The 27,955-nt window shown below is 32.2% G+C and overlaps 1 protein-coding gene across 4 annotated transcripts; it reads left to right on the top strand.

Annotated features, from left to right (window-relative positions):
• Positions 1-371: 371 nt before the first annotated feature.
• On the top strand, positions 372-27,955 carry LOC113052884 (dehydrogenase/reductase SDR family member on chromosome X-like). Of its 4 annotated transcripts, XR_003277126.1 has the most exons (5): positions 372-949; positions 7,640-7,742; positions 17,604-17,887; positions 21,465-21,672; positions 26,770-27,955. XR_003277126.1 is itself a non-coding variant. In XM_026217335.1 (3 exons), the coding sequence occupies exons 2-3, from the start codon at positions 21,473-21,475 to the stop codon at positions 26,936-26,938; spliced, it is 369 nt and encodes a 122-aa protein (XP_026073120.1). In that variant the 5' UTR covers positions 16,705-17,887; positions 21,465-21,472; the 3' UTR covers positions 26,939-27,955. The 4 variants fall into 4 exon arrangements, 2 of the variants coding, with proteins under 2 accessions (XP_026073120.1, XP_026073119.1); XR_003277127.1 differs by lacking the exons at positions 17,604-17,887; positions 21,465-21,672; XM_026217335.1 differs by lacking the exons at positions 372-949; positions 7,640-7,742 and having other exon boundaries at positions 16,705-17,887.

The following is a 27,955-nucleotide window of genomic DNA, read 5'->3' as shown; positions in this document are numbered from 1 at the left end:
TTTATTTATCTTAGATATATCTCAAACAGTCAGTACAGGTTTATCAGGAAGCAAAATTTTACACGGCGTCAAACAAGCTAGAATTGCCATCCCTGAGGAGGTGAACATAGCAACAATACACAACGAGAACAATCGGATGGAACAAGAGAAAGTGCCAATATCTGACATTTTATAGTTTCACTTTTCATTAAAATATCTAAGAAAGAATTTTTTTGTAAACAAAAAATAAATAAATAAATAAAATAAAATCTTAAAGATGACGTTGGTTTACTGGATTCTTGAAAAAAAAGTAAAAAATAATAATAATAGTTATTAACCCTTGAAAGTATAGCTGTATCAGTGGCCATAGTAGGCTACTAATATCTCGGGCAAGGTAATGATCGTATTTATGTCATAAATGAAACAAATGTGAGTTTTTAAACTTCATAACGTTCTTTGTTCTTTTTGTTGTTGTTGTTGTTGTTTATTTGTTTTTGTTTTATCATTGTGGGTCAACATCTGTGGTCTCCCCCCTTCACTCGGGGCTTCAATGGACAGTTCCATCTGCTGAAGTTGAAGAAGGCGAATCAACCTGTTCCACACCAGATCCTCATCTCCAGCCCGAGCACGGTCCCGAGGATCGCTCGTGATGCGTCTCCTCCGCGTGTGAATAATCCCCCGGGAGTCGAGCCTCAGAAGCCGAGGGTCTGTTCGGATGGTGAGGAGCGAGCACCCATGCGCCTCGGCGGACTGTTGCGGATTGAGCTGTGCTCGTGCGCCGGCTGCTGAAATAATGCAGTCTCTCATCTCACCAGTGACAAAGGCTATCCTCGTAGCTCTCTTTATTTTTGCCATTTTGCTCATCCTCTATGTGATACTGTGGTATATCTGCAGAGACGTGGACTGTGATCACGGCATTTGAATTTGGAGACCGAAGCTGCGGATCCGCGGAGAAGTCAGGGTGACCCCGGTAAGTGCGTCCCCGCATGCCCTTCATTCACACGGTATCTGCGTGAAACAACAGTGGAGACAAATCATCCTTTTGTGAGTTGCGTCCGATCGTTTTCTATTGTAGCACGCAAGTGCACGCTAAGTGATAGATCTGTCACTCTGCAATGACTCCACGGCTCACCAAACCATCATCATCTTGTTCATTACGAATGAAACGACATGCACTTGAACGCTTATTCACGAAAAACAACATCGGAATAGGTCTGTTATATGCTCATTCAGTTTTGGTTCCATGCACGTTATGTTATGGTTATTAAAAATGCATTTAACGCCGGGATTTATTATTGATTTATTAAACGCTCTGCGTTTAGTAGATTTACATTCGCGCATAAAAGTGAAGGAATAGTCCAATTTTAATTCCCAAGCATTTAATCGCAGATTCCAGTGTTGAAAAGTGAATAGTTAACCAAAAGTCGGACGCAAACAAACATATTTGCATGCATGAAGGTTTTAGGAAATAACCAAACCGTTAATTAGATGCGTCTACTGTAAAGAAGATGTACATTTTTTAGCACGGATTCGTGCACTTCTTTGGCACTAAACGTTCAGCTGAGGGACACTGAGACTGGCCACAGCTTTGCAGCAGTTTATTGCAGTCTGTGCTCTTTGAACTTGTTAAAAGCATTTCATTCTTGCAGCTCTGGGACCTGAGGCTAATGGTTTTCTGCTTCCCTGTAGAGTTCCTGAACAACACTCTTGTTTAACACAACCCTTGCTGTCTTAATTTAATACCTTTAATCTCTCAGTTAATGAGCATGGGTCGAGGCGCTCGAAGTGAACCATACATATTTCACGCTCTATATGGTTAAAATGGCCATAATGGGTTGTGAAGGAGAACCCAAGGGCAGATGCAAATTGCCACTGCAGTGTGTTTGAGAAGCACTGTTGAACTCATCTCAGCAGGGTTCACCAGGAAAATGGCATTTCATACGCTTTAATTATCACAGCCACTTATGCATTTACACCAGACCAATAGACATCATTCTGGGCCAATTTATTCATGCAGACGTCAACGTCTTTCAAGTGAGATGATGTGCTGATTTGTGTATTAAGAACAAAACATGCAAAAGGCAGAATGGATCTCAGTTGTGATGGTATCATCGTCATTTTTCTGGAGTGGGTTGGAACCGGAACAGACAGAGAATTAAGTGTCAGACTGAAAGACAGAAGGAACATCCCCAGACGAATCATATCAAACGCTCCTGTTAGTCCAGTGCCTGCCGTCCGTCTGTCACTCAACAGGTTTTGATGAGCATGCTTGGGAATTCACTTGATCACAGTTCCTTCAGTCAGTCCCTTACAGAAAGCTACGCTTTAATGCCAATGCTTTTTAAGACTGTATATGAAAACATCTGTATTGTGCATCAATGCAGTGTTGTAAAGGAAGCATTGCTGTAGTCGTGCATCACTAAAATATACGAAAGCCTGTTTCCTTCACGGGATTAAAAAATAATAATAAAATGGTCATTTAGAAGACTTCTGACCTTTTTTTTATAATTGCAAATTTATAGGAAAATATTATGTTTATTTCTTGCGATTCTGAGAAGAAAAGGTAAATTGTGAAACACAATTGCACTCAATTACTCAATTACTTTATTATTTATTCCACTGCAGAAAAATAAAAACAGAAAAGCAAGATGAAAATTCAGAATTCTGGTAGAGAAAAAAAGCCAGATTTACTTTAAATCTGCAAGATTAAATATGCAAGTGACTTTTACTTCAATACGTTTCATCATATTTTAAATATATAACATGCACATAATGTAAACATAAATTCACAAATCATAATTTATTCTAGAAATGAAAAGCATCATAAAAGTAGCCCATGTAAGTTGTGCACTACATTTGAGTTCCCTGTTGTCATAAATCTGGCTTTACAGTATTTGACGGCTTATATTTCAGTTTGTCCCTCACACAGAGCTGTTGTGTTTCTTCAGAAGAATATAATATAGTGCACAGGTATAATGGACTATGTGTATGCTATTATTGTCATGTGGAACAGAACATATCAGTGCTTCACTCACACTAGTTTCACTTTGTCTCCTAATTGTAATGCCAAAAATAAAAGCTTTCTGATAGCTTTTTCTGTTAACAATGACGGACAAACCTTTCAAGACAGACCTGCTGTGATCTCTGAGGTTGTATGTGCTTTTATCGAACCCGTCTGATCACATGAATTCAACTTATTTTTTTAAATTAATGCGTTTAGTAATTGAATCTGCACTATTCAAGATGCTGTAATGAAAAATCCTCCGTCGCAGCAAGCAAAGCATGCAAAGGATATCTTTAGCTCCGCCCTCTCCAGATGATGTAATTGAGTAAATTAATTATTAGATGTTTGTTCATATGTGCATGTTTTGCAATGAGCCTAAAATAAATTGTTTCTACAGATTAAAACCAACTACTCCAAATTAATTATTTTGATTAATGTAATTGTCAATGCTTCATGGAATTTTAGTTCTTTCCCAAGTTAACCATCTTTTGCTATTTGGTCATTTTTGACCAAAAAAAAATGTAGCTTTTTTTATTTTTAAATAGAATTGCACAAAACCTGGTAAAGTCTTGGCCACCTGAAAAAAAACGCATTTTAGATCAATGGGAAGTGAATTTCATCTAGTGGAAACATTTGGTACTGCATCCAAACAAAATCTCACTTTTTTGTGAGATCAACCTCAAATTTGGAACACAACTTTGATTTGATTTTCATACAGTTTTAGAGTTTTAGATGTATATTATATAAAATGTAAAACTAGTGTTTTTACACATTTTTCATTATATATTTTTTTCCCCATTTTTAACTTCAGTAATAATCTGGCAAGTGTCTTCTTTAAAAGGATACCAAACATAAGCCTGTGCTCCAAAGCATTCAATATTTATGATAATTTGGAAATTTTGTTTTCAGGTCTATGTTCAAAAAGTGATTAACCATTAATAAATGCATGATAACTATTCCATAAATATAATCCATTAGCATAAAATTACCAAAAAATACAAAATATTAAATAAGAAACATTTTGGAACTAACATATGGTATATTAATTTCATAGTAAAAAAATTTTATCATAACGTGAGCAGCACCAAAGAGTTTTTAAATTTGTATCTATGTCCGATTTTCAATTACTTTCTTCAAATCACAGTTTGTAATGTTGTGGTTCTCCTCATAGCTGGTTGGTTTGGTTCATGGCTTATAATGCTTTAAAGAAGACTTTATTTTTAAGCCCTATAGGCGAAATACTTACAGAACTAATGCTGCTGACAAAGTGGGTGGCATTAATGCACAGTTTCATTTGAATGCATCTTGGTGCATGATAATTCATTTCTCTATGAGAGTGTGTTTCATCAGCGTCTGACTGACACGGCGGTGTGTGTTTCATTCCTGCCTTGGATTGACGGCAGGGAGCTTGTGTTTTGTGGGGTGGAAGATAAGGAACTCCTGGAAATGTAATAGAGTGGCAATCATAGAAAGTGGGCCAGGAAGGCTTCTCTCGGGAGGAATCTGAAGCGTCCATGTTTCTCACCAAACGCTCACTTTCAGCTGTCAGTCGCATTGCTTCCACCCAAGCTGCTGTGTGACACAGGAGATATAATAAAGTCAGACATGGATGCGGGGTTAAAAATAGATGATATGAGTCAACTGTTATGTAAAGTTACATCTTTAACCGGCTGTTTACGGAAACAGATATAATTCAGATTTGAATTGCTCTGTTTGGTTCCTTTCAGTTGCTTTGCACATATAAGATATTTTATATTTTTTTAGCTAGTGTTGAGAGATAGGAAATGTGTGTGAAACAGTTATATTAGGATGATGGAGTAACTCACATTGGGCCTGTTTCAGGGTCTCTAAAAACTCTTAGTTTGCACTTCCACAAATTAAGGCTTAAAAGGGTCTCAAATCAGAGCAGAAAGTCTTAAAGTCATAAAAGTGTAGCTTTAAATTATAATTTTTTTACTTGGTCTGAAAACAAGTCGTAAATGTCATTGTGTCTTGGCTGTCAACCTTTTTTTTTCATCATTACTTGAAATAAATGTTAAGTGAAATAATAAAATTGACAAAAATAAACTTTTTTCGGCTACTTTAGTTGCCTGATATTCATTTAGTTAAGTTGATGTAATAAAATGAATAAAAACTTATTAACAAACAAAACAAAAAATAATAAAATGACAAAAAACACAACAAAATTGCAAAAACATTAACTAAAATTAAAATGAAAAATATATCTATAAATCAAAATATGAATAAAAACTGTAATAGTATCTCAGTTCTTACAGTAAAAGTAAAACATTGTATGTCATAAAAATATAATTCTGTTTATATTCCCATCTCAATTCCGAGGTTAAACTTTAGAGGTTTAAGTTAATAAAAAAAAAATCCATACTTGAAACAAAATAAACATTGACTGAAATAAAATGTAGAAATATATGGTATAAACGTACTTTATTTCATCTAGTTGCCATTTCTCATTTTTATTCAGTTTAACTTTAAACTACAACTGAAATAAACAAACAATACATACGTATTTAAAACAAAAATGAATAAACATGACAAAAACGAGCAGAACTGCTCAAATTAAAATGGAAAATATAAAAATAAAAACTAAATCAAAATATGAATAATAGTGCATCAGTGTAGTAAAATAACACTGGTTTAAACAGATCACTTCAGACCTTGCCGTTCTCTGAGACAGGTTTAATTTGTCAGTGGCATGGAGAAATTTAACCCTAATACAAATCCCTCATCTATCACATGACAGCAAGATCAGATGAGTGTCATATTCATAACACCTCATTCTAGTGTTTGATCATAATCAGTGCATGATTTTGTCCTCAGTGAATCAGTAATCCTGTCAGATATGTCAAATTCATCTCGATTCTTGATTTTCTCTCAGTCTAACACTCCCATTAATTATAAAAATGTCATTTCTGAATGTTTTTAAATGTTCAAAACATCAATTGTTTTAATGTACATTTATGTATAATGCACTATAAAGGGTTATTAAAGGGAATAATGCATTATAATTATTACAGATTTTCCTCGTAATTCATTATATTTTATCGTAAATAATTATAACTGAATTTAAAATGCATAGTTTTACAATGAATTGATAAGTGGTATAATGTATTAACTGTGGTTACAATTATTCATGTGACTGTACAATGCATCATAAGGTGTATTACAAAGTATAATTAATGCATTAAAGCTACTTTTATAATGCATTATGCATAAAGTGCTTAGGTAATGTGTTACCAATGTTTCTTTTTGGTTTTAGAGGAACATTACATTCTATCATCGTGAACATGTTATGAGAACGTTACATTTGAATGTACTCTTAGTCTTTAAATTACCTTTGATATACAGTATATATATATATATATTTACAGAATGTTTTTTCTTGGTTATCGGAACATTAGTGGAACTTTGTATCATTTTGAAACCATTCTAAAAATGTTACATCTGGATGTTTTTGAAGTGTTTAAATGAAATAAGCTGAGAACATGCGATCATGACCAAAGTAAAGAAACAAATGGTGAATCCTAATCTATGAAATATGTTATTGTAAACTCTGATTGGACGAGGTGTGTGTTCAGTGTCAGTCGTGGTGAGGACGCAGTGTAACGCTGCCTTAACATCGACTGCTGCTAATGAACCGCGTGGCGTGGAAGTGTTTTCTGCTCTCTCTGCTAACTTCTTGTGCGTTCTGACACTGAAGATAAACACAATCATCATGCGCTTTCTGAGACGACAGCCTTCTGTCGTGGAACAGCTGGCACTGAAGATTCAGATGCGCAGGAAAAACGTCAGAGGAGTTTTACATCAGAATACAGACATTAAAAAGTAACATTCCCATAATGTCTGCAGAGTAGTGAAATATGGCAGTGCCCTTAATGATGTCACTAATAACCCTTCACATAACTGAGAATTAGTTTTTTACACATTAAAAAAAATGCAATGTTGAACATCCAAAAATAACGTTTTCATAATCATAACGTAATGGCAACATTACCAAAACCTGCCAAAAACCAGCTAACACACTAGCTAAGATCAGCAAACCAGACACGTTCTTCAGAAGGTTTCATACTTGGTCAGAAATTCTACAGAGCTGCAATGTAATACGTCCCTGCTTGCAAAAATATGATCTATTATAATTTTGTTAACATCCCTATTAGTTATAAGTTAAAACATATTATTTCTGAAATATTTTTCTTAGTTATTCTAAGTTATTCTTCACCCAAAAATGTAATTCTGTGATTATTTAATCACCCTCAGGTTACTCGTAGCCATTGAAACCATAGTTTCGAAAAAAAACAAAAAAACATAGAAGTCGATAGCAAGCAGAAACTGTGTGGTTACCAGCATCCTTCAAAACAGCTTCTTTTGTGTTCAGCAGAAGAAATAATTGATTGATCATAGTCCTCATTGATCTGAGCTCATGCACCACAGTTTATGAGTGTGAAAAGGCATTATTTGGGCATTATTTTGGCAATATTCAGCCCAAAACTAAAGTGCATGTGCTCAGAAAACAAAAATCCTGTCACAACATGAAATGTACCATATGGTGGAAGGGCTTTATACAAACCGATCTAGTTTAAGATGCTGCATTTCTGAATGACAGACAACATTGCTCATTAACTTTGTTCTTTTATTTCACAGTTTTGCCCAAACAGAATGGCAAGCTTTCTATAGTAACGGGCGGCGCCAAAGGACTATGAGACGGTCAGACAGCTGACGAATCTGGGAGTTTCTGTCATAATAGGTAAAGTAGCATCAGTTATCATAATACAATCCGCAGGCATTGAGCTCTGTGCCTCTGGTCTACAGAAATGACAAAAGTCCGTTTGTATTGGGTCATTAAGCCTCCGAAAATGTTATTAGGATGTTAAAATAAGATTACAGGGCCTTTCAGACGTCTGAGTGCGGCATTTGAGTCTGGCTTTGATTTATACATGTAATGTATGATAGTACAATTCAAGAAATGTTAAACTGAGCATTTGTCATCCTGTATTTATAAAAATAAGTGTTTTTGTGACAAAACACAAATATACCAATAACAGGGTTATAATATAACTAAAGCTAAAACCATTTAACCATTCTAGTAACTTGACGTAAAATGATCTTTAACTGAAATACACTTAAATATAAAGAATTCAAAATAAACTAACATTAACTTAAATAACTTAATTATTTAGCATATTGTATCATTACATTAATTGTATGTTTTATTAACATATTATTACTATATGATTTTATTAAACTTTAAAATAATATAAACTTATTTTTATTCTAGTTGCCAAAACAGAATTTCTCATTTTAGTTTAGTTTATCTTCATGTACTACAGTAACTAAATCTAAAACTGAAATTAATGAAAAGTGTAAACAAAACAAACTTAAAAAAGTGAAACTAAAATTAAAATATTAAAACAAAGCATCAAAATAAAAAATGATTCTAATTATATTAACAAAAAAAAGTAATAATAGTAGGTTTTCCACTGAACTAGTAAAGCATTACAATAGTCTAACCTTGAGCTGATGAATGCATAAATGAATGTTTCTGCATTTAATACTGAGCATAGGTCGTAATTTATATATATTTTTAGGATAGAAAAATGACTTTCAATGGAAAGACTGCTATCCAATAGCACACTCTAATTGATGAATAATTTGCAGCCATCAAGGCTTAGACAGTGTTTTAATTTATTACATGCAGAGGATTTTGGTTCCATAATTAACACCTTTTTTTTTTTTTCAGAATTTAGAAGTAGGAAATTACTAGTGATCCAGTTTTTTTATATCAGCTATGCATTTTTAGTTTTGCGATTTGGTATGTTTTATTGGGCCATGAAGAAATATACAGCTTAGTATCATCATCATAACAGTGAAAGCTAACACCATGTTTCTCGATAATATCTCCCAAGGGAACATGTAAAGCATGAAAAGCAACGGTACAAGTACTGAGCCTTGAGGCATGCCATACTGCACTTGTGATTGATATAATATCTTGTCATTCATTGATACTAATTGATAAAGTTCAGATAAGTATGATTTGAACCGTGGTAATGTAATTCCACTAATGCCAACATGATTTTCCAGTCTATTCAAAAGAATGCTGTGGTCGATAACGTCAAATGTAGCGCTAAGATCCAGTAGCACTAACAGAGAGATACAACCACGATCAGCTGATAAGATTAGGTCATTTGTAACTCTAATGAGAGCAGTCTCAGTATTACAATACGGATATTAAACCTGACTCGAAATCCTCAGTCAAGTGAGCTAAAGGTCTTGAAATTATTTATGCATGTAAAATATGGTAGTACAATTCAAGAAAACTAAACTGAGGTTTTATGATTACATATACCTAGAAAAATAAGTATATTTGTGACAAAAAACACACATACAAACTAGTTTCTAGTTCAAGGGTGTGCATATATCATTGTCTTTTCATGTTTCAGAAACAAATATTAATCTGTGGTCATGAATAGTTCATCAAAATGCATCTGTAATCTATCAGAGATTGTATGGCTACTGATTGTTATCTGTTATAATGTTTTTTGTTTATACAAAATTCAGAGGAAGAGATCTGATGATGGTGTCTCACATCTGTGCCAGCTGGAGCGATTTTTCTCTGCAGCACTTTAAGAGCTTTTAATAAAACACACGGGGAGATTCTACACATGAATGTGCTAAATTCAGGATTGAAGAATTCATAGAAATTCAACATAGTCACAAAGTCATTCTATCATTCCAAGTTCTGCGACATAAAACATTTATTTTGACAAATTAATTATCTCATATGTAGATTTTGGATTTGAAGCAGTCTAATGAGCTCTTAAATTCAAAGTGCAGTGCTTTTTGGTACCGTGTCTGGTTGCGCTCCCTCGGCTTCAGTACAGTTAATAGGAGCAGATAATTAGGTTACAGTTTTAATTCCCAGAAGCCGGAAATATTACCTGGCAAATTACTGCCTTTGGCTGCGTTCTTAATTACCAACTACTCTTATTGAGACTCTGATAGTGAAGTTTCTGTATTGTAGTCACAATATAGATATGCTAAAGATTATATATTTTTGCATTAAAAATTATGAAATTCTATTTGAATGAGCTGCATTTGATGCCACTGTGAAATACATATAATGAAGCACACAATTTAATATTATTTACCATGCAGTTGACTTGTTTTTCATCGTATGACACGTTCAGCATGAAAAAGGTTTAAATTTATGGTTGATAGAAACAGGGTTATTATAAAAAAAATGTTACTTGAAATAAAATAAATGTTAAAATAAAATATTACAAATATTGTCAGGGCAACATTTATCATTTTTATTTAGTCAATCTTGATGTAAATTAAAGCTGTAATTTAAATTAATGAAAACTTTATAGACTATTAAAAATAAGAAAGAAAAGAAAATCTTTTCAGAGCAGCCAAAAAAATGGCAAAAACAACAAAATTACAAAAACATGAACAAAAAAATTAAAAATAAATAAATAGAATATTAAAATAAACTCTAATTCAAAATATCAATAAAAACTCTGATGCTAAAACAACCCTGAATTGAAGTGGGCTTTTCATTGCAGATCTATCAATAATGCATAAATAATACTTTTACACAGTGTTATCTATGAAACTTTGAAACTTGTAGTACAAAATAAAATAAAAATGAATATAGATATATTTGTGTTATTTTAGCATCACTGAGGTTCTATTATAGCTTTTATTAATACAGATTTTTGGATCAGATTTTATTTGTAGTTTCTTTTAATTTTAGTTAAAGTAATAATTTTAATAATTTTGCCTGTGTTTTTGTCACTTTTAGTATTTATTATTATTATTATTATTATTTTAAAGTTAAACTTAATTACAATTAAAATTTCCTTGGCAGCTAGCTGAAAAAAAAATAGCCATGGACATATGAATACAAATTTAACTGCTAGTCAATAAATAATATATAGAATATACATGATATCATACAGTACTGTGCTGCAGTGTTTGCAAGACTGTCTATACAGACTGTGTCTACTAATATTCATCAGTCAAGTGTGCTGTAAGTCTCAAAATGGAGAAATATTGAACAATTGATGAGTCTGTTACTGCTGCTATTTTTGTATTTTCATGCATAAAAACTTGTAAATTTGATAAAAACAGCAGCTAATCAAAGACCGCCCCAAACTTTCAGTCTCACGTAATGAAGCGGAGGGTCTGGCCACTGTGAAGAAAATTTGTGATGAGGACAGTGAAGCTCAGGGTGAGTCAGGCTTTATAACACACATATAACACACATATAACACATATATAACGCACATGCACTTCTGTTTGTGACTGGTGATCGTCCATATTGTCGGCTTTCTGTTATGAGAGTATGGCTCATGTCAGGGGACGTTTGGGGTTGTTTTCAGGTCGAGCAGCTCAAGGAGACTCAGAGACGCAGAACGGATGCTAATGGAGCTGCAGTGAATTGATTGTGTTGAACTAACGAACAGAATGTCAGTAACAAGCTGAAGAAAAGGCCACGAAAACAAGTGTGGAGTACATAGTGTGTAGTACCGTCAGATTGCTTGCAAACCATTATTATGTCTATCCATCTCTTCACCTAAACAAGATTTAACAGGCAACTAGGGCTGGGGATTTGATTCAATATCGATTCACAAGCTTGAGATTCGATTTGATTCAAATTTACATTGATTAATTTGGATATAAAGGCAATCACATACAGTACATGTCAAATCTCAACTAATTCTTCCATAAACCCTGTCAATACTATATTAAAGTGATTTGTAAACAAGCATTTACATTATTATAGCAACGTTTGATGATATAATTATGCTTCTACTCCAGTTCTTCTACAGCGGTTTTATTCTCTGGAAACAAATTTAGGTTATAAAACATTGAGCGAACATTGTTTTGAAATGTTTCTAAAATCTCAAAAGGTCAAAATGTTTTCTTGTCATAATTAGAACATTATTTAAAGGAATCAAAAACATTTCTTACAACATTCTGTTTGTTTTTAGTCAAAATGTAGCGTTATTTGAATGTTTATTTTTTATATTCTAAGAATGTTACACTTTGTAGTTTTCTTATCGGAATCATACGATTATTATAAAGTTACTAAAACATGTTTTCTTTTGCCATAATTACCGTTAAATATAAGTAAAGTTATAAGAGGGTTCTATAAACATTACTTTAAGAATGATTTGTCCTAAAATAACTTTTTAGAAACGTTAAAGAAACATTCCCTGTTAGCTGGGTTCAAACATTCATTAAATGCTTGAAGATGAGGTGCAGTAAAAATTGAATGAATATGTAATTGTTTTTTTCTTGCTGACTACCCAGTTTATGTTCGTTGAATGTCTTTTCTGCGGTAAATGTGTCATTACGTGACATTATTGATCACAAACGGTTTTTCTTGATGTCTTTTTATGGTTGAAACACTGATTGATTCATTTCACGAGTCATGAATCATTTCAGTTCTGATGTACATTCATGTTGATTTGCTGTAGGAGTGTGAAAGCTGAGACTTTGTTTCAGATCAAAAGTAACAAAGCATAAAGATTATTGAATGGGAGGAGCTACAGATAGTGTTTGATTTGGTTTTGTTCAACCATCAGCTGAAAGCAGCAGAGATTGATTCTTTGGATTTAAGAATCAGTTCAACCAAATGAGAATCGATTCAAATTGACATATCAATATTTTCAGCTCAAGCCTACTGCATTCTGCAGTAAAATCTTACTAAAGTGTTGTTTTCCATAATGGCTCAGTAAAAGAAGATTTGGATGTTTTGTGCATTTTGGGCAAATCAAGCAACAGAACCTTGTTCTTGTGGAGCAGTGACGCTGATGTCAGTCCCGCTGTGTTCTACAGAGAAGGTTTGTTTGAAATCTCAGTTGTGCTGTGGGCTTGAAAAGGTATTGGTGGTGTTTTGATGTTGCCCGGCAATGCTTTTATATGGACAAGCCTTAAAAGATTCGTTCTAGGCTTAAGTCAGTAATAAATCAGTCAGGAGAATGCAGGTGGCCTCGGGTTTGCTGGAAAGAGACGAGCTGCAAGATGCAAAGTGAGGAAAACAAAATAAATAAATAAGAATCAATGGACTTTACTTAACCCTATATATCTACTGTATCATATTTGATACACGAAGCCTCTAAATGCTCAAAGCTTTGCTTTTAAACCTGTTTCACACACAGTCTACTACACGCTTTCTGTCTGATTGATAGTTTAGAGCTTGGAAAGTAGTTTAAAAAGCATAAATGCATATAAATGTGTGCATGCAAATATCTATATTTATACCTATATGCATATTATATGTACAGTATATTCACATACTAGAAAATACATTCTATACATTGCATGCATAGTAAGTATAGTATGTTATTATTTATTTCCTATGTACATGTATATGCATAAATGTATATACATATATGCATATGTATTTTATTATGCATTTAAATGTATACTACTATACACAGCAGGAATTTTATGTTACCTATTAACCCTAGGTAATATGTTTTTATATTTTATATTATGTAAATGTATATGCATATCAGTTTCTTTCTTTATATTTTCTATAATAAATGTACATACTATATAGAATATACATACTATATGCTGCAGGAATATTAAGTGTGATATGTTAATATGTATTTTCTACATATGTAAATTTATTTGCATATATGCAGCTGGGGCAGCTGTGGCCTAATGGATAGGGAGTTGCCGGTTCTAGTCTCGGTGCTGGCAGGAGTTGTAGGTTGGACGGAGTAAATGAACAACGCTCTCTTCCACCCTCAATACTCATGACTTTAGCTGCTCACTGCTCCAGGTGTGTGTTGACTTCTCACTGCTGTGTGTGTGCACTTGGATGGGTTAAATGCAGAGCACCAATTCCGAGTATTGGTTATCATACGTGCCAAAATATCACAACTTTTTTTTGACTATACATTATATATATAGACTATACATACTATACATTGCAGGAATAAGCATACAATGTTATAACGTCTTTTCTAAATATTGTATAAATGTTTGCGCTTATACATTTGCATGTCTATGCCTATATACCTATGCATATTATATGCATTTAAAATGTATATGAATATGAATATGCATATAAATTTATTTGAATATGCATATAAATTGACATCTGCATTTGACATTTAGAGCAATGATATATTTTTGAGATGGAAAAATGCATTTTTACAAATGCTAGAAATGTGGCTTTCTAAGTAAAGATTGCGATCAAATAGCACACCTAGGTTCCTAACTGATGACGAAGAATTGACAGAGCAACCATCAAGTCTTAGACAGTGTTCTAGTTTATTATAAGCAGAGTTTTTAGGTCCTATGATTAACACCTCTGTTTTTCAGAATTTAGCAGTTATAAATTACTCGTCATCCAGTTTTTATATCGACTATGCATTTCGTTAGTTTTTCAAATTGGTAGGTTTCGCTGGGCCATGAAGAAATATAGAGCTGCGTATCATCAGCATAACAGTGAAAGCTAACACCATGTTTACTGATGATATCTCCCAAGAGTAACATATAAAGCGTGAAGAGTAGCGGCCCTAGTACTGAGCCTTGAGGTCCTCCATACTGCACTTGTGATAGATATGATACATCTTCATTCACTGCTACGAACTGATGGCGGTCATATAAGTACGATTTAAACCATGCTAATGCACTTCCACTGATGCCAACAAAGTGTTCAAGTCTATGCAAAAGAATGTTGTGGTCAATTGTGTCAAACACAGCACTAAGATCCAATAAAACTAATAGAGAGATACACCCACGATCAGATGATAAGAGCAGATCATTTGTAACTCTAAGGAGAACAGTCTCAGTACTATGATACGGTCTAAATCCTGACTGGAAATCCTCACATATACCATTTTTCTCTAAGAAGGAATATAATTGTGAGGATACTACCTTTTCTAGTATCTTAGACAGAAAAGGGAGATTAGAGATAGGTCTATAAATGTATTTGTAATATAAATGCATGGAAATGTGTATGCATATATCTAAATGTGTATTATATGCATTTAAAATGATATGCATTTAAATGCATATTCTATATAGAAAATGCATAGTATACACTGCAGGATTAATAAGCGTAGAATGTTATTCTGAAGTGTTGTTTTTGAAAATTGTTAGTCATTAATGCTGCTGATGAACCTGTTCAGACAGGATATTATTCTGAAGAGTTTCGGACCCTCCAGCGATCTTCACACAACAGCTGAACAGGTCTGAGAGGCTGTGAGCGTTTCTGAGAGATGATGTCTTTGACACTAAAAGGCACAGCTTCTGTCGAGTCGCTCGTCCCGTAAGCGTGAGGTCAGGGGAGGCGGTGACACTAGGAAGGGCTCATCCATCTGGATGGGATTCCACAAAGTTTCTGCACTAAATTAGCAGCATGAGTCACTCTAGTTGAATGATTCATCCGAGCACTTTCACAGCCCGCAGTGCTGTAAATCGCTCTAAACCTGCGCGAGGGGATTGTGCGTCTCTGCTCGCATGCATCCGCGCAGACTCTGCCTTCTACAGCTGCAAGCTCTTATCTGCTCCAGATGAAGCTTTGGCGAGAAAGAACTTCAGAATAATCTCAAACCCTGCTCATGCAGGCGAGAAGAGATTGAAGAGTTACTTAATTCAAGCAGATTAACCACAGTTCAAACACAGGACTAAAATGTATGGAATATCAGGAAAGTTTTATTTTAGTATCTTTGTTATAGTTTTTGTTTATATCTCAAAATATTTTTACATTTTAAATTTTAAATTAAGTTAATGCTTTAGTATTTTTTATGTTTTTTTTACTAATTTCCATGACTTTTCCAAAATAAAATTAAAATAATTTTTGTAACTTGAAAATAAACTTTAACAGAAGTATTGTTTTAAGTATAAAATAACATATATTTTATTTTATTTTATTTTATTTTATTTTAAGGTAAAAAAAAAATATATGAATTATTTTAAGCCTGAAAAAGTAATGAAAAATTGTAAAATCATTAAAAAAAAATACACGGGGTAATTTAGTCAGAATTTTCAAATGTATTATTAATTTTGAATATAAGTCTCCATTATTCAGCTGATATTCTGAATTATTATGTGCAGTAATGTATGGATGAGACGTCTCCTCTGATTTATTTCTCTCATGACAGATCTATCGTATCTTTATTGGCTTTTAATTGAGTTGATCTTCATCAGTGTGGTGTTTGAAACAGAACTACAGCAGCTGTTCTACAATCAGAGTCAGGAAAGCAGAGCAGATAAAGGTGACCTTGTTTGGACGTATGCAAATAAGATGCAAAACAGGTGCTTCCGGCTGTTATCATTGGCTAGAGCGTGAACTGCTTGATTTCCTTAAGCTCCAAAGTCACTGACTTTACTGTTACTTTACCTGATTTAAAGCTGTATGCAGTCAAACAAAAACAAAAAAAACTTAACTGGCTTTTTAATTACACTGTATTGTGGATTTGTTATATCCTGTGTGATCAAAGTCAGTAATTGGTCATTTTAACACATTTTAAGGAAGAAAAACCGGTATTAGAAAGAATATATATATTATAGACAAGGCTCTCATGTTCATGAAAAAATTTGAAATGTTAGAATTCCAGCTAAAATTATTATTATTTTAGAGAATACTAATTACAATTTTATTTTATTTATTTTTTATTTTTTGTCTTTTTTTAATTCTATGTATTTTAATTATTGTTTTATTTCAGTTTTAGTTAGTTTAGTACATCATTAACAATTCATTAAAACTTTCTAGGTGAGCTTGATGAAATGTAGGGTGGGATTTTATCCATGTGGAACTGATTGGATACTGAAAGCATCTTTATGTGTTAAAAGAGAGAGAGAGAGAGAGAGAGAGAGAGAGAGAGAGAGAAATGGATGCTGACTACAAAAAGGAGGGTTATTTCATTCTGAAGAAAGGTTGTAATTCAAACATGCTTGTCCTGTGAATAACACACAACACGGCCTCTACACACACTTTCCTTCAAGTTATTCACAGAAGTCTGTTTGCAAAGCTGATCCAGAAATCTCAGAAATTTCCGAAATGCTTCCAACAGCAGCAGCTTTCTGAGGGAAATGAATCGGCAAAGCTTTTGATTTCTTTAAACGGAGATCTGCTTCAGAGTTCAGTGGATATTTGCACCACATGTGTCCAGCAGAAAACATTTCCTCAGTTTTGTAAGCGTAACGCTGTGTTTTTGAAGCTCGCTGTCCTCATCGTGCTCTGAAGGGCACTTTTACGAACGACCAGATGCCCTTCAGCTCCAGTCAAACATCTCAGCGATGGCCAGAATAATAATGGAAGTCAGTGTGACGTAAACAAGGAACGCTATCCCTCCATAATGCAGCTAATGATTCGATTATACACTTTTAGCTTGAGCTCAAACTGCTAAAGTTCGTCCTGAACCTGCAGCATGAATGAATGACATACTACTAAAAGCAGAAAATAAAAAAGGGTCAAACTAAACAGTTCTCTTAACCATGACCTGTACAGCTTGTTTTGGGGAAAATACAGTCCATCAAATGTGCATTAGACCACAGAGCGATGATGTTTCATTGCTGTGTGACCAGTGAGCCAGATATGATGTGTTTTCGACTCATTATCTGCTGAATTACTCAGGTCTGCAGTGCTGTTTGTGTCTGACTCCGTGAGCGTCGTGTCGATCGTCTCGTTGGCTGAGATGCGGTTGAGTGCTTTGGCCCTCGGCCCCGTCGCCGCTCATCACATCACAGACACAGAAGAAGTGACGTGTTTCTCTCGACCGATGAATCCACAGGAGCCTCAGTGATGAACGGATCCAGCTAATGCAGATCTGCTGGTCTGAATCCGATCGTTTCATGGGTTTCATTGAACGGAATGGACAGGAACGCTAAAGGAAGTCAGGAACAGTCTTCACAACGCAGGTGATGCTGCAACGATTCTTCTTACTGATGGAAATACTGTATTTTTTTCTCGCTCTGCTGCAGAGAATGATGGGAAATGTAGTTTGGTCACAGAAGCTCTGTCTGATATACTGAACTTTTACTATACAGGACTGTTCAGAGGTTTGGGACACTGCTATTTTAGATATTTTCTAAAACACATGTTAGGAATTTTTTTTATTAAAAAGTAGGTATAATGCAACGTAAATGTCTGCTAAATGCATACATTTAATTTCATTTTAATTTACTATTTAAACCAGCTGTTTTCTGTGTGAATCTGTGTTAAAGTGTAATGTATTTCTGTGATGCTCCGCTGTATTTTCAGCATCATTCCTCCAGTGTCACATGATCTTCAGAAATCATTCTGAAATTGAAGTCATTTCATAATTTATGAATTTTTCAGTATTAAATATTGAATTTTGCACTGTTTCCCTATGAAGCTTCTTTGAAAGAATCATCAAGTAAATCTAAAGCCACCATAAAAAATAATATACATGTATATATATATATATAGATATAGATAGATATATGTATAAATATATTCATTATTTAAAATAAGATAAAATATAAAAAAATGTAAAAATGGTCAAATAAGATGAAAATAATAATAAAAGAAAAAAGTACGAAAAACATTTACAAAATAATGAAATGATACACATTTAAAAACAGTGTTTAGTAGAGTGAGACAGGAGAATCAGACGTACTGAGAATGTGTGAGAATCTGAAGAATACACTTGTTATAGAAAGTGTGAGTGTGTGAGAGATTGTGGGATTTCTCTGTCATCGGCGCTGCAAGCTCATTCTTTCTCAGTGACGTTACAAACAGGAGCCGTCATTATGAGGTGACTTTAAACGCCGTGAGAATGACTGGCTTTAGACATTAAAACTCCTCATGAACCTGTTCAGACAGGAACACATTCAACTGCAGATCAACACCGGATCACGCTCACAGTAACACACACACACACACACACACACACACACACACACTCACTCCCACACACACACACACACTCACTCCCACACACACACACACTCACTCCCACACACACACACCTGGACACTCCCACACACTCACACTCACATAATAATAATAATAATAATAATAATAATAATAGTTTTAATGTTTTTACATTTCAATTAAGATATTAAGACTTTATTAAGTAATGTAGAATAAAATTGTAATTACAGTTTCATTTTTATTTTAGATTTTCTTCTTTTTTTGTATTTTGACCTTTCTTTTAATGTTCATAGTTTTTTCTCCTTTTTTAGTTAATTTAATTCATCAAGTTAAACTAAATTAAAATGAGAAATGATGCCTTGGCAACTAGCTGAGATAAGTGTTATGTGTTTATTTATTTATTTTTTCTAGTAAAAAAATGGTGAATAGTGAATTATTACAATAGAAATGTTTATTATTTTGTTTAGAAAATAATAATAATACATTGATTGTTTAACATCTGAAAATTAAATTATTAAGACAAAATAAACAAAATAAAATAATGCATTACATTGTTTCAGTTTTATTAATATTCTAAACTAGTTTTTTATTATTTATAACTTCTATCTTCTTTTTAATTTTAGTTAGTTTTAGTGATTTTATATTAATACAGTATATGTTTTTATTCATTTGTTTCATTCATTTACATGTGAGCAGCTTGTTTTCAGTACAGTAAATTCAATAAATCTGATCTCTTTAATATGCATTTGTGAACAAAACAAAAAGCAAAACTAAAATATTAACACAGCGATAAATATAAGTATTGTGATTTTACAGATTAAAGTAAAAATAAAATTATTATTATTATATTATTTTACAGTAAAATATTACAGTAGTATTTTTTAGACTTCATTTTATTATTATTTTTATTATTATTATTATTATTATTATTATTATCATCATGTTTTATTTACTAATATAAAATTAATATTACTATTATTATTAAAATAAAAAAGTATAATATTATTATTATTATTATTATTATAGCCATATTGATACAATTAATCATACAATTTATATGCAAATTGTGCACACCTCTAAACAACTTAAGACTTTATGATTTTTTTAAATATACATTTTATATGTATGTATTATTATTATTATTATTATTATTATTATTTTATAGCCATGTTGATATTGAATTTAGCCAAATTGTCCAGTACTAGTCTTTGTCTTTGAAAAGTCAAAATGCATAAATGTAATGTAAAGAATGAACCCCATAATTTATATAAAATGTATAACATGACTCATGAATATTTACTCCATGTTTCAACCGTCTAATTTAACATGCATCTATCAATGAATGTGTGCTCAAAACCAGAAGCTATGGGAAGAGTCTTTGCTTTTCTTATTGTTTGGCCCTCTATCAGATCAGACCTGAGAGGGGTTTCTGGGTCACGGTGCAGTAGTTTGCTGTTATTTTGGTCATTGTCACCTCAGGCAGACAGAATGACGTCAGTTGATTATTACTAGACCCATTTCTGATTAAAACACTATTTATATCAGTTTAATCCCGATTATATGTGCTCAGAGTGTCTGAACAGTGCTGCGGCTGATTGTGAGGAAAGGTGATGGCCGTCTGAATGAGTGTGTGTTTGTGATTCTGAACACCTTTCTGATCTTCAGATGCACTATATGTTATTCAGAGTGATAATAATATGTGCTGAACTCCATCAGCCTCTCATATGCTCTCATTATAATCAGCACAACTATCTTCTCAGGCATCACAGTCATAATAATAATAATAATAATAATAACAATAATAATAATAATAATAATAATAATAATAATAATAATGACTGTAGCAAATAAAAGTTTATTATTGTTATTGATAATATTAATGTTTTATAAATATTTAATAATAATATAAGTTTGTAATAATAATAACAGTAATTATAACAATAACAATGTTCTGTAGAATTTTTTTAAATAAATTGTTTTATATAAATATTCAATAATAATTATAATAATAATAATGTTTCACATAAATATTAATTAATAATAAAAATATTATAATGTCAATAATAATATATTAATAAAATTGTTATAATTATAAAATAATAATAAATATTTAGATGACTGAAGAGGTTGGACTAGTACGGTAAATGTTGGGCTAGTTCTGTAGATGTTGAACTAGTCCTGTAGATGTTGGACTTGTAGGTGTTGGACTAGTACGTATAGGACTAGTACTCTAGGTGTAGGACTAGTAGGTGTAAGACTAGTGTTGGACTAGTTCTGTAGTTCTGTAGATGTTCGACTAGTCCTGTAGATCAGGGTTATTCAAATCTTGCCCTGGAGGGCCAATGAGGTGCAGAGTTTGGCTCCAACCCTGATCAAAGTCACCTGCCTGTGATTTTCTAATGATCCCAAAAACACTGATTAGCATGCTAAGGTGTGTTTGATCAGGGTTGGAGCCAAACTCTGCATGGCATTGGCCCTCCATGGCAAGATTTGAATAACCCTGCTGTTGGTGTTGGACTAGTACTGTAGATGTTGCACTAGTTATGTAGATGTTGGACTAGTATTCATTCTGTAAACGTGTTCTGTGTTTCATGCCAGCGGCTGTTATGCTGGTTCCTGATGGTCAAACCGAAGACGGATTTGAGACTCATTTCGCCACTAACTGTCTAGGTCACTTTCTGCTGACCCGCCTTCTGCTGGACAGCCTGGTGCATTCTGGGAATGATGGCTGGTGCTCAAGGGTCTTCAGCATCTCGTCCTCAGCACACTATGCTGCTGGTGCTGGTCTGCAGGATCTTCTCAGCATGTGAGTTGAAAAACACGGCGCACATCTGCAGTGGAAATCAATGACCCGGAGCCAGACTTAATCTGCAGATCTAGAATGCAGAGATGCTGAAATAAATCATAGATAAAAGCCATCTGGCCGGGAGCGAGAAGATTTGGTATGTTCTGCTTCACGTGTGATGCTGGTGATTGGTTAGTCATGTCATTGCTCATATCTTACATCAAAAACACTGAAGATATGGATTCATAAATCCTCCTGTAGCACAAACGCCCTGTCCCACCTGCAGACGCCCATCTGTAGTGCCCTCAAAACGTTCAATGTTTTCATTCTCTACATATCTGTAGAGTCTCAGTCGATCATGTGAGGGTTGAATCTATTAGCTGGTGGAGATTCTACTGTTCTGTTTATTTTATCATGGTAAATGTATTTGTACAGGAGCCGGGACTGTTTTATGTTATTTACACATGAGTGATGAATAAACATGTGCTAATGTGAAAATGCAGAGCAGGGCGTGATACAAACATGTCAACATGAGAAAGGCTGATTTTTTTTTTACAGTAGCAATATCAGAATTTTCTTCTGAGATAGGGTCAGTCATAACTTTGTCCTTGCATGTGTTCGTATTTATGCATCATTTATTCGGCTGGTTTGTGTTCATATTTCACTCTAGTGCAGGTTGTTAGTTTGTTGCTCTGTGGTCTGATAAATGACTGTAGAAGAGCTCAGACTGACATTACAGTCGTGTTCCCAGTGTTTCTGTGTGTGTGAGATGAGAAGCTCGTCTCGTGTGTGATACACTCCTCTTTGTCCCGTGTTTCACTCGTGAGAGTCGCTCTTCAGAACACCAGTGAAACTGCCACCAGATCTCATGCATTTACACTGAGAGCTGCTGATTGGTCTGAAGGTGACACGAACGTCATGTGATATGGGCGTGTCCAGAAATATGACAAAGCTGAAAAAGGTTTCACTTTATGTAAATGAGCAGTGATGCGGTACAGCAACTACCAATAGGAGTGAAACACTACACACATATGAATAGACTTGAAATTGATGTCAGTAAAGTTTTTATGTTACATTTAAATAAAATTAAAATAAAAAATAAAATAAATATCTCAGGAAAATGTTGTTATTTTAGTATTATTTACTATTTTTTATTTTTATTTTTTTTTTGTTTTAATTTAGATTTCATTTTATTTATATTTTCTGTTTTTACTTTTTTAATTTCGGTATAATTTTTTATTATATAATTTACTAGGTTTTACTATAATTTGTTGTTTTGTCATCATTGTTAATTTTTGTTTTTTGTTTCAATGTCTGTATAGTTTCAGTTTTTAATTGTTCTAGTAAAGTTAATCTAAACAAAACAAACTATATATGTTAGAATATATATATATATATATATAGTTAGTTAGTTAGTTTATAGTTTGTAAATATTAAATTAACATTAATATTAGATAGTTTTTTATTTTCTCTTTTCATTTTAATTTTAGTTAAACTTTTAATAATGTTGTTGTTTGTTTTTGTCATATTTATATTTCAATTTATATTTCGTTTTTAGTAAGTTGTATTTTTATTATAATTATAATTTTGTTTAAGTTTGGCACTCCAACCTGAGAAATAAAATAAATGTAAGTTTTTAATATTTTATGAAAATGTTTTTTTTATGATTTTGTTAATTTTAGTATAATATGCTAGTATAGTTTTTTTGTATTTTAATGCAGATTTTATTTTATATTTTCTGTTTTTATTTTAATTTAAGTGTCCATTCATTTTTTATGATAACTTTTTTTAAGTTTAATTATTATTATAACTTAATTTTAGTTAATAATAACCCTGATGAAAAACGTAAATTATTTGACTAATATACAGGCATGATATAAGAATAAATATCCAGGTTTTTTTTTTTTTTTTTTTGAGAACCTTCTTTCTTCGTGTTTGATTGTGACCTGAAATACGACTGAACGTGACAAGCTTGCTGTGCTTCATTCAGTGACTCAGCTGGGAGTTATGAGATTATGGATGACTGACGTTTCTAAATCAATAGATTGTGTATTGATTCTTGAATTAATTAACCGAGATGTTTGTGTGCGTGAAGCCCTCGGGGACAGGAGCTCCTCCGAAACGCCTTCAAGTCCCAACAGCAATATCCTGAGTTTCCCAGAAGATCATGTGACCAGTTCATCTCTGTGTGTTTCTTCATCAGCAGGGTGGAAGATTCCCGCTCGTTTGTTGTGTATCTGAAGGAGGTTATTGTTCACGACGCTGATGCGAGGAGACACTTCTGTCGTGTGATTAATCATTCAGAGCACTTCCTTTAACAAACCACCTTTGGGAAGCGTCTGTCCTCCGAGCGTGAATCACATCTACAGACGACTTTACTGTAGCTTTACTGTATCCTGATCAACTTAAACAGGCAATGAATCAATCTAAAGAGACGGTCATTGAAAATATTATTAGTAATACGGGTTTTTTAGTGTCTTGTACAGTACTTTCTTTTCAGTTGATTAATAATAAAAAAAAGAGATCAAATGTCACCTTAAAATTCAAAGAAAAACTAAATTTTGCATTTTGATATAATAATTTTTTGGGGGTTGTTAAGAGTTTTTTTCTACCTTATTTAAGTGCTATTACTTTTTAATAACATGTTTTCCCATACAAATTCTCATTAGGATCAGTCTGTTTATGAGTGTCATCTTCACAAACTAAACATTAAAATTATTATAAAACTGAAAGAAAAAAAATAAGAATAATAATCCCACCAATTTTATTAAATTTACCCACTAAACATATTTGTATAATAATGATAATAAAGCTAAAAATTCAGTCATAATGCAATGTTTACTTTTTGTATTTAAACAAATAATAAAATTTTTTATTTAACTAAAGTTCACTAAAACTATGAAAAATCTTGTTGTGGAAAAAAATGCTTAGCTTTAACACAAATAAAATGTTTAAAACACACACATATATATATATATATATATATATATATATATATATATATATATATATATATATATATTAAGCTATTTGCCAAGGATACATTTCTCATTTTCATTTACTTCACTTACAGTAAAATAAGTAAATAATAATAATAATAATAATAATGCAATAAAATTACTAAAACTAAGATAAAAATAGACATATTTATAAGAAAGCTAAAAAAAAAGTTAGTTTAGTTAGAAAAACTTGATATTGAAAATATTGAAATTCTGTATTGTATATTGAACTAATTACTGTATATTAGTGATTAATAACAGCGCTGTTTTATATCGGTGTCACTGAAGACACATGCATCTATTTGAAACCATTTAAAACTGTGTGAAATTCAGAAGCGCTTGGAAGTCGATTAATGAAGGAGTGAAATATTGCTGAATGTTTTGCAGGAGTTTCACTCTTTACACAGATGCATGTTCAAGTGCAGCGCGTGAAACTTCACGATCGTTTGATGTTTCTTTTCTCAAAGCTAATGTGATTTTTATGACTTTGTCCTTCATCTGTCCTTGTGTCTGTTTAATAAGAGATAAAGATTGGTGTGAGTCAGGAGTACGGTAGGCCGCTCACACTTTAATTCTTTACAGGAACAGCTTCTGTGTGATGATGAATACTGAATATAGCTTTTATTGTTAATGTGCTCCTGTTAAAAGATTCTCAAACTCAATCCTTTATATGAGTTTGCATCAGCAGATATTTCCCAATACTTCGTCTGAAATTTGAATTCTGTTTTTGCACAAGCCTTCAGTGTCATTAGTAATAAATATTAAAATAATTATAAAATAAAGAACATTCCCACTAATAATAATCAGAAACAACGATAACTCTATTTACCCACTTGAATGTATAATAATAATAATCAATGTTATAGAATTATTATTATTCTATTATAAGTAGGGTCATAATGTATTATTATTATTAAATCCATGTGATTATGTTGATGATGATAATGATAATAATAATTTTAAAAATATTATTATTATTATTCTTATTATTAATTGGTAGATTAGTAGTAGTAGTAGTATACAGTTATTGTTGTTTAGAATTCTATTGCAGTAAAATGTTGAAATATTATTGAACCCATTTGTGAATAATAATAATAATGATTATTATTATTTTATTTTATTATAAAGGGCTAATTTATTTTTATTATTATTATTATTATTATTATTAAATATTATATTATAACAACGATACAAATATTATTATTAATATTTTTGTTTTATAAAGTGTTAATTTATTATTATGAAACTCAATAATAATATTTTGTTATTATTAATAATTATATTTTAATAAAGAGATAATATTATTATTATTATTATTATTATTATTAAGGGATAATTTATTATTATTAAACCCATTAGAAAATCATACTATATTAATAATAATAATAAGAATAAGAATAATAATAATAATAAGAATAATAATAATAAGCTAATATGTTATTATTATTATTATTATTAGTATTATTATTATAAAGGGCTAGTTTATTATTATTAAACTCAATTAAGAAAAATTTATTATTATTATTATTATTATTATTATTATTATTAAATATTATATTATAGTAAAGATAACAAACATATTATTATTACTATCTTTTTATTATAAATTGTTCATTTATTATTATGAAATTCGTTTGAAAATAATAATATATTGTTATTATTAATAATTCTATTATAATAAAGAGCTAATATATTATTATTATTATTATTATTATTATTATTATTATTATTATTATTAAGGGCTAATTTATTATTATTAAACCCATAAGAAAATCATAATATATTATTAATAATAATTATTATTATATTGTAATAAAAAGCTAACATATTATCATTATAAAGAGCTAATTTATTATTATTAAACTCATTAGAAAATCATAATATATTAATAATAATAATAGTCATTATTATATTATAATAAAAAGCTAATTTATTATTATTATAAAGGGCTTATTTATTATTATTAAACCCATTCAAAAATAATAATATATTATAAATAAAAATAATACTTCTATTTGAATAAATAGCTAATATATTACTGATATTATTGTTATTATTATTATCATCATCAGTCGTGATGCAGAACGAGACTGAGATGTGTGTCATGTTTGATCTCCAGACTCCGGCTGAAGGTGCAGCTGATGTTTCTCTGGATCTGGAAGGAGTTGGTGGATGTTGTGTGTGTGAAGGTCAGCAGGTCCAGTCCTCAGCAGCGTCTTACGATGAAGATCTTCAGGCTGGACTCTGGAGAAACACCTGCGATCCTCCAGGACTCACTCTTAGTTTAACAGAGTTCCTTCATGTTTGTGAACTGGACTAACATCAGTGGAACTGAAGGTGGACGTCGAGCAGATGCAGCGCGAATGAACGATTGACAATCTCATACCGGAGAACTGTGACCGATGGAGGAAACCATGTAGCTCCTGTCCATTATTTCTGGTTCTTCTGAAGGGCTTGGCGCTGTTGAAGGATCTTCCCTCACTGTGAGTGTTTCTGTCATGACGGTATAAAAAAAAGCTCCCTTCCACCAAAATCTCCTGCAAAGTGCTGCTGCAGTTTCTTCTCTTCTCTCAAACCTCTGCTGCGTTTGCTGAAGCTCCCGCTCTGCTCAGTAACAAACACTCATTTCACCTTCTTGAAAGTCAACATGACGGACTCGTTTCCCTATAAACATGCTCTCAATGTGAATGATTCATCCGTGCACGTTATTTCAAGTAAACAATGTCTGTCTTTGTAATTGTTAATCAAAAAGTAGTAACTCCATCTCCAGTTAACAGAGAACGTTCCCATAACGTTTTTTAAAGGTTATGCAAATGTAAGGACAGACATTCTTAAAAAAAAATTTTAAGGAACGTACTGATAATGTTTTTTTAATACGTGTTCTCATCGTTCTCAGAACATCATGTTCATTCATCAGTAACAACAACTGAAGGTTCTCATAGTGTTTTCAAAATGATAACGTGGAATTTTCCTCTAACGTTCGCATAACTTTTTTATTAATTTTAATTTTTTAATTAAGTCCATTAACTATAAAAAAGAGAGAAAATGTAAATGTAACGTTCTCATATTTTTTTTTAAATGATAGAATGTAACATTCCTCAAACGTTTGCATAACCGAGAAGAAACATAAAAATGGGTTTTAAACCTTTAGAGAACATTTAAATATAACATTCTCATAACGATTTCTAGATGATAGAATGGAATGTTTGTCTAATGTTTGCATAAAAACGTTCTGAATACTAGAGTTGTTCCGATTCCGATACTAGTATCGGAAATATCTCCGATACCACAACAAATTCTGGCAT

This window comes from Carassius auratus, chromosome 34, assembly GCF_003368295.1.
Source record: "Carassius auratus strain Wakin chromosome 34, ASM336829v1, whole genome shotgun sequence".
In the NCBI taxonomy this organism is placed as follows: Eukaryota; Metazoa; Chordata; class Actinopteri; order Cypriniformes; family Cyprinidae; genus Carassius; species Carassius auratus.
Note: the sequence above shows the minus strand (reverse complement) of the source record. Positions and strands in the feature narration are given on the sequence as shown.

Coding starts and splice junctions, on each gene's coding strand:
- LOC113052884 (XM_026217334.1), top strand. CDS start 21,458: ATGCCAGCGGCTGTTATGCTGGTTCCTGATGGTCAAACCGAAGACGGA. Junction 21,673..26,769: donor CTGCAGGATCTTCTCAGCAT/GTGAGTTGAAAA, acceptor TTTGATCTCCAG/ACTCCGGCTGAAGGTGCAGC.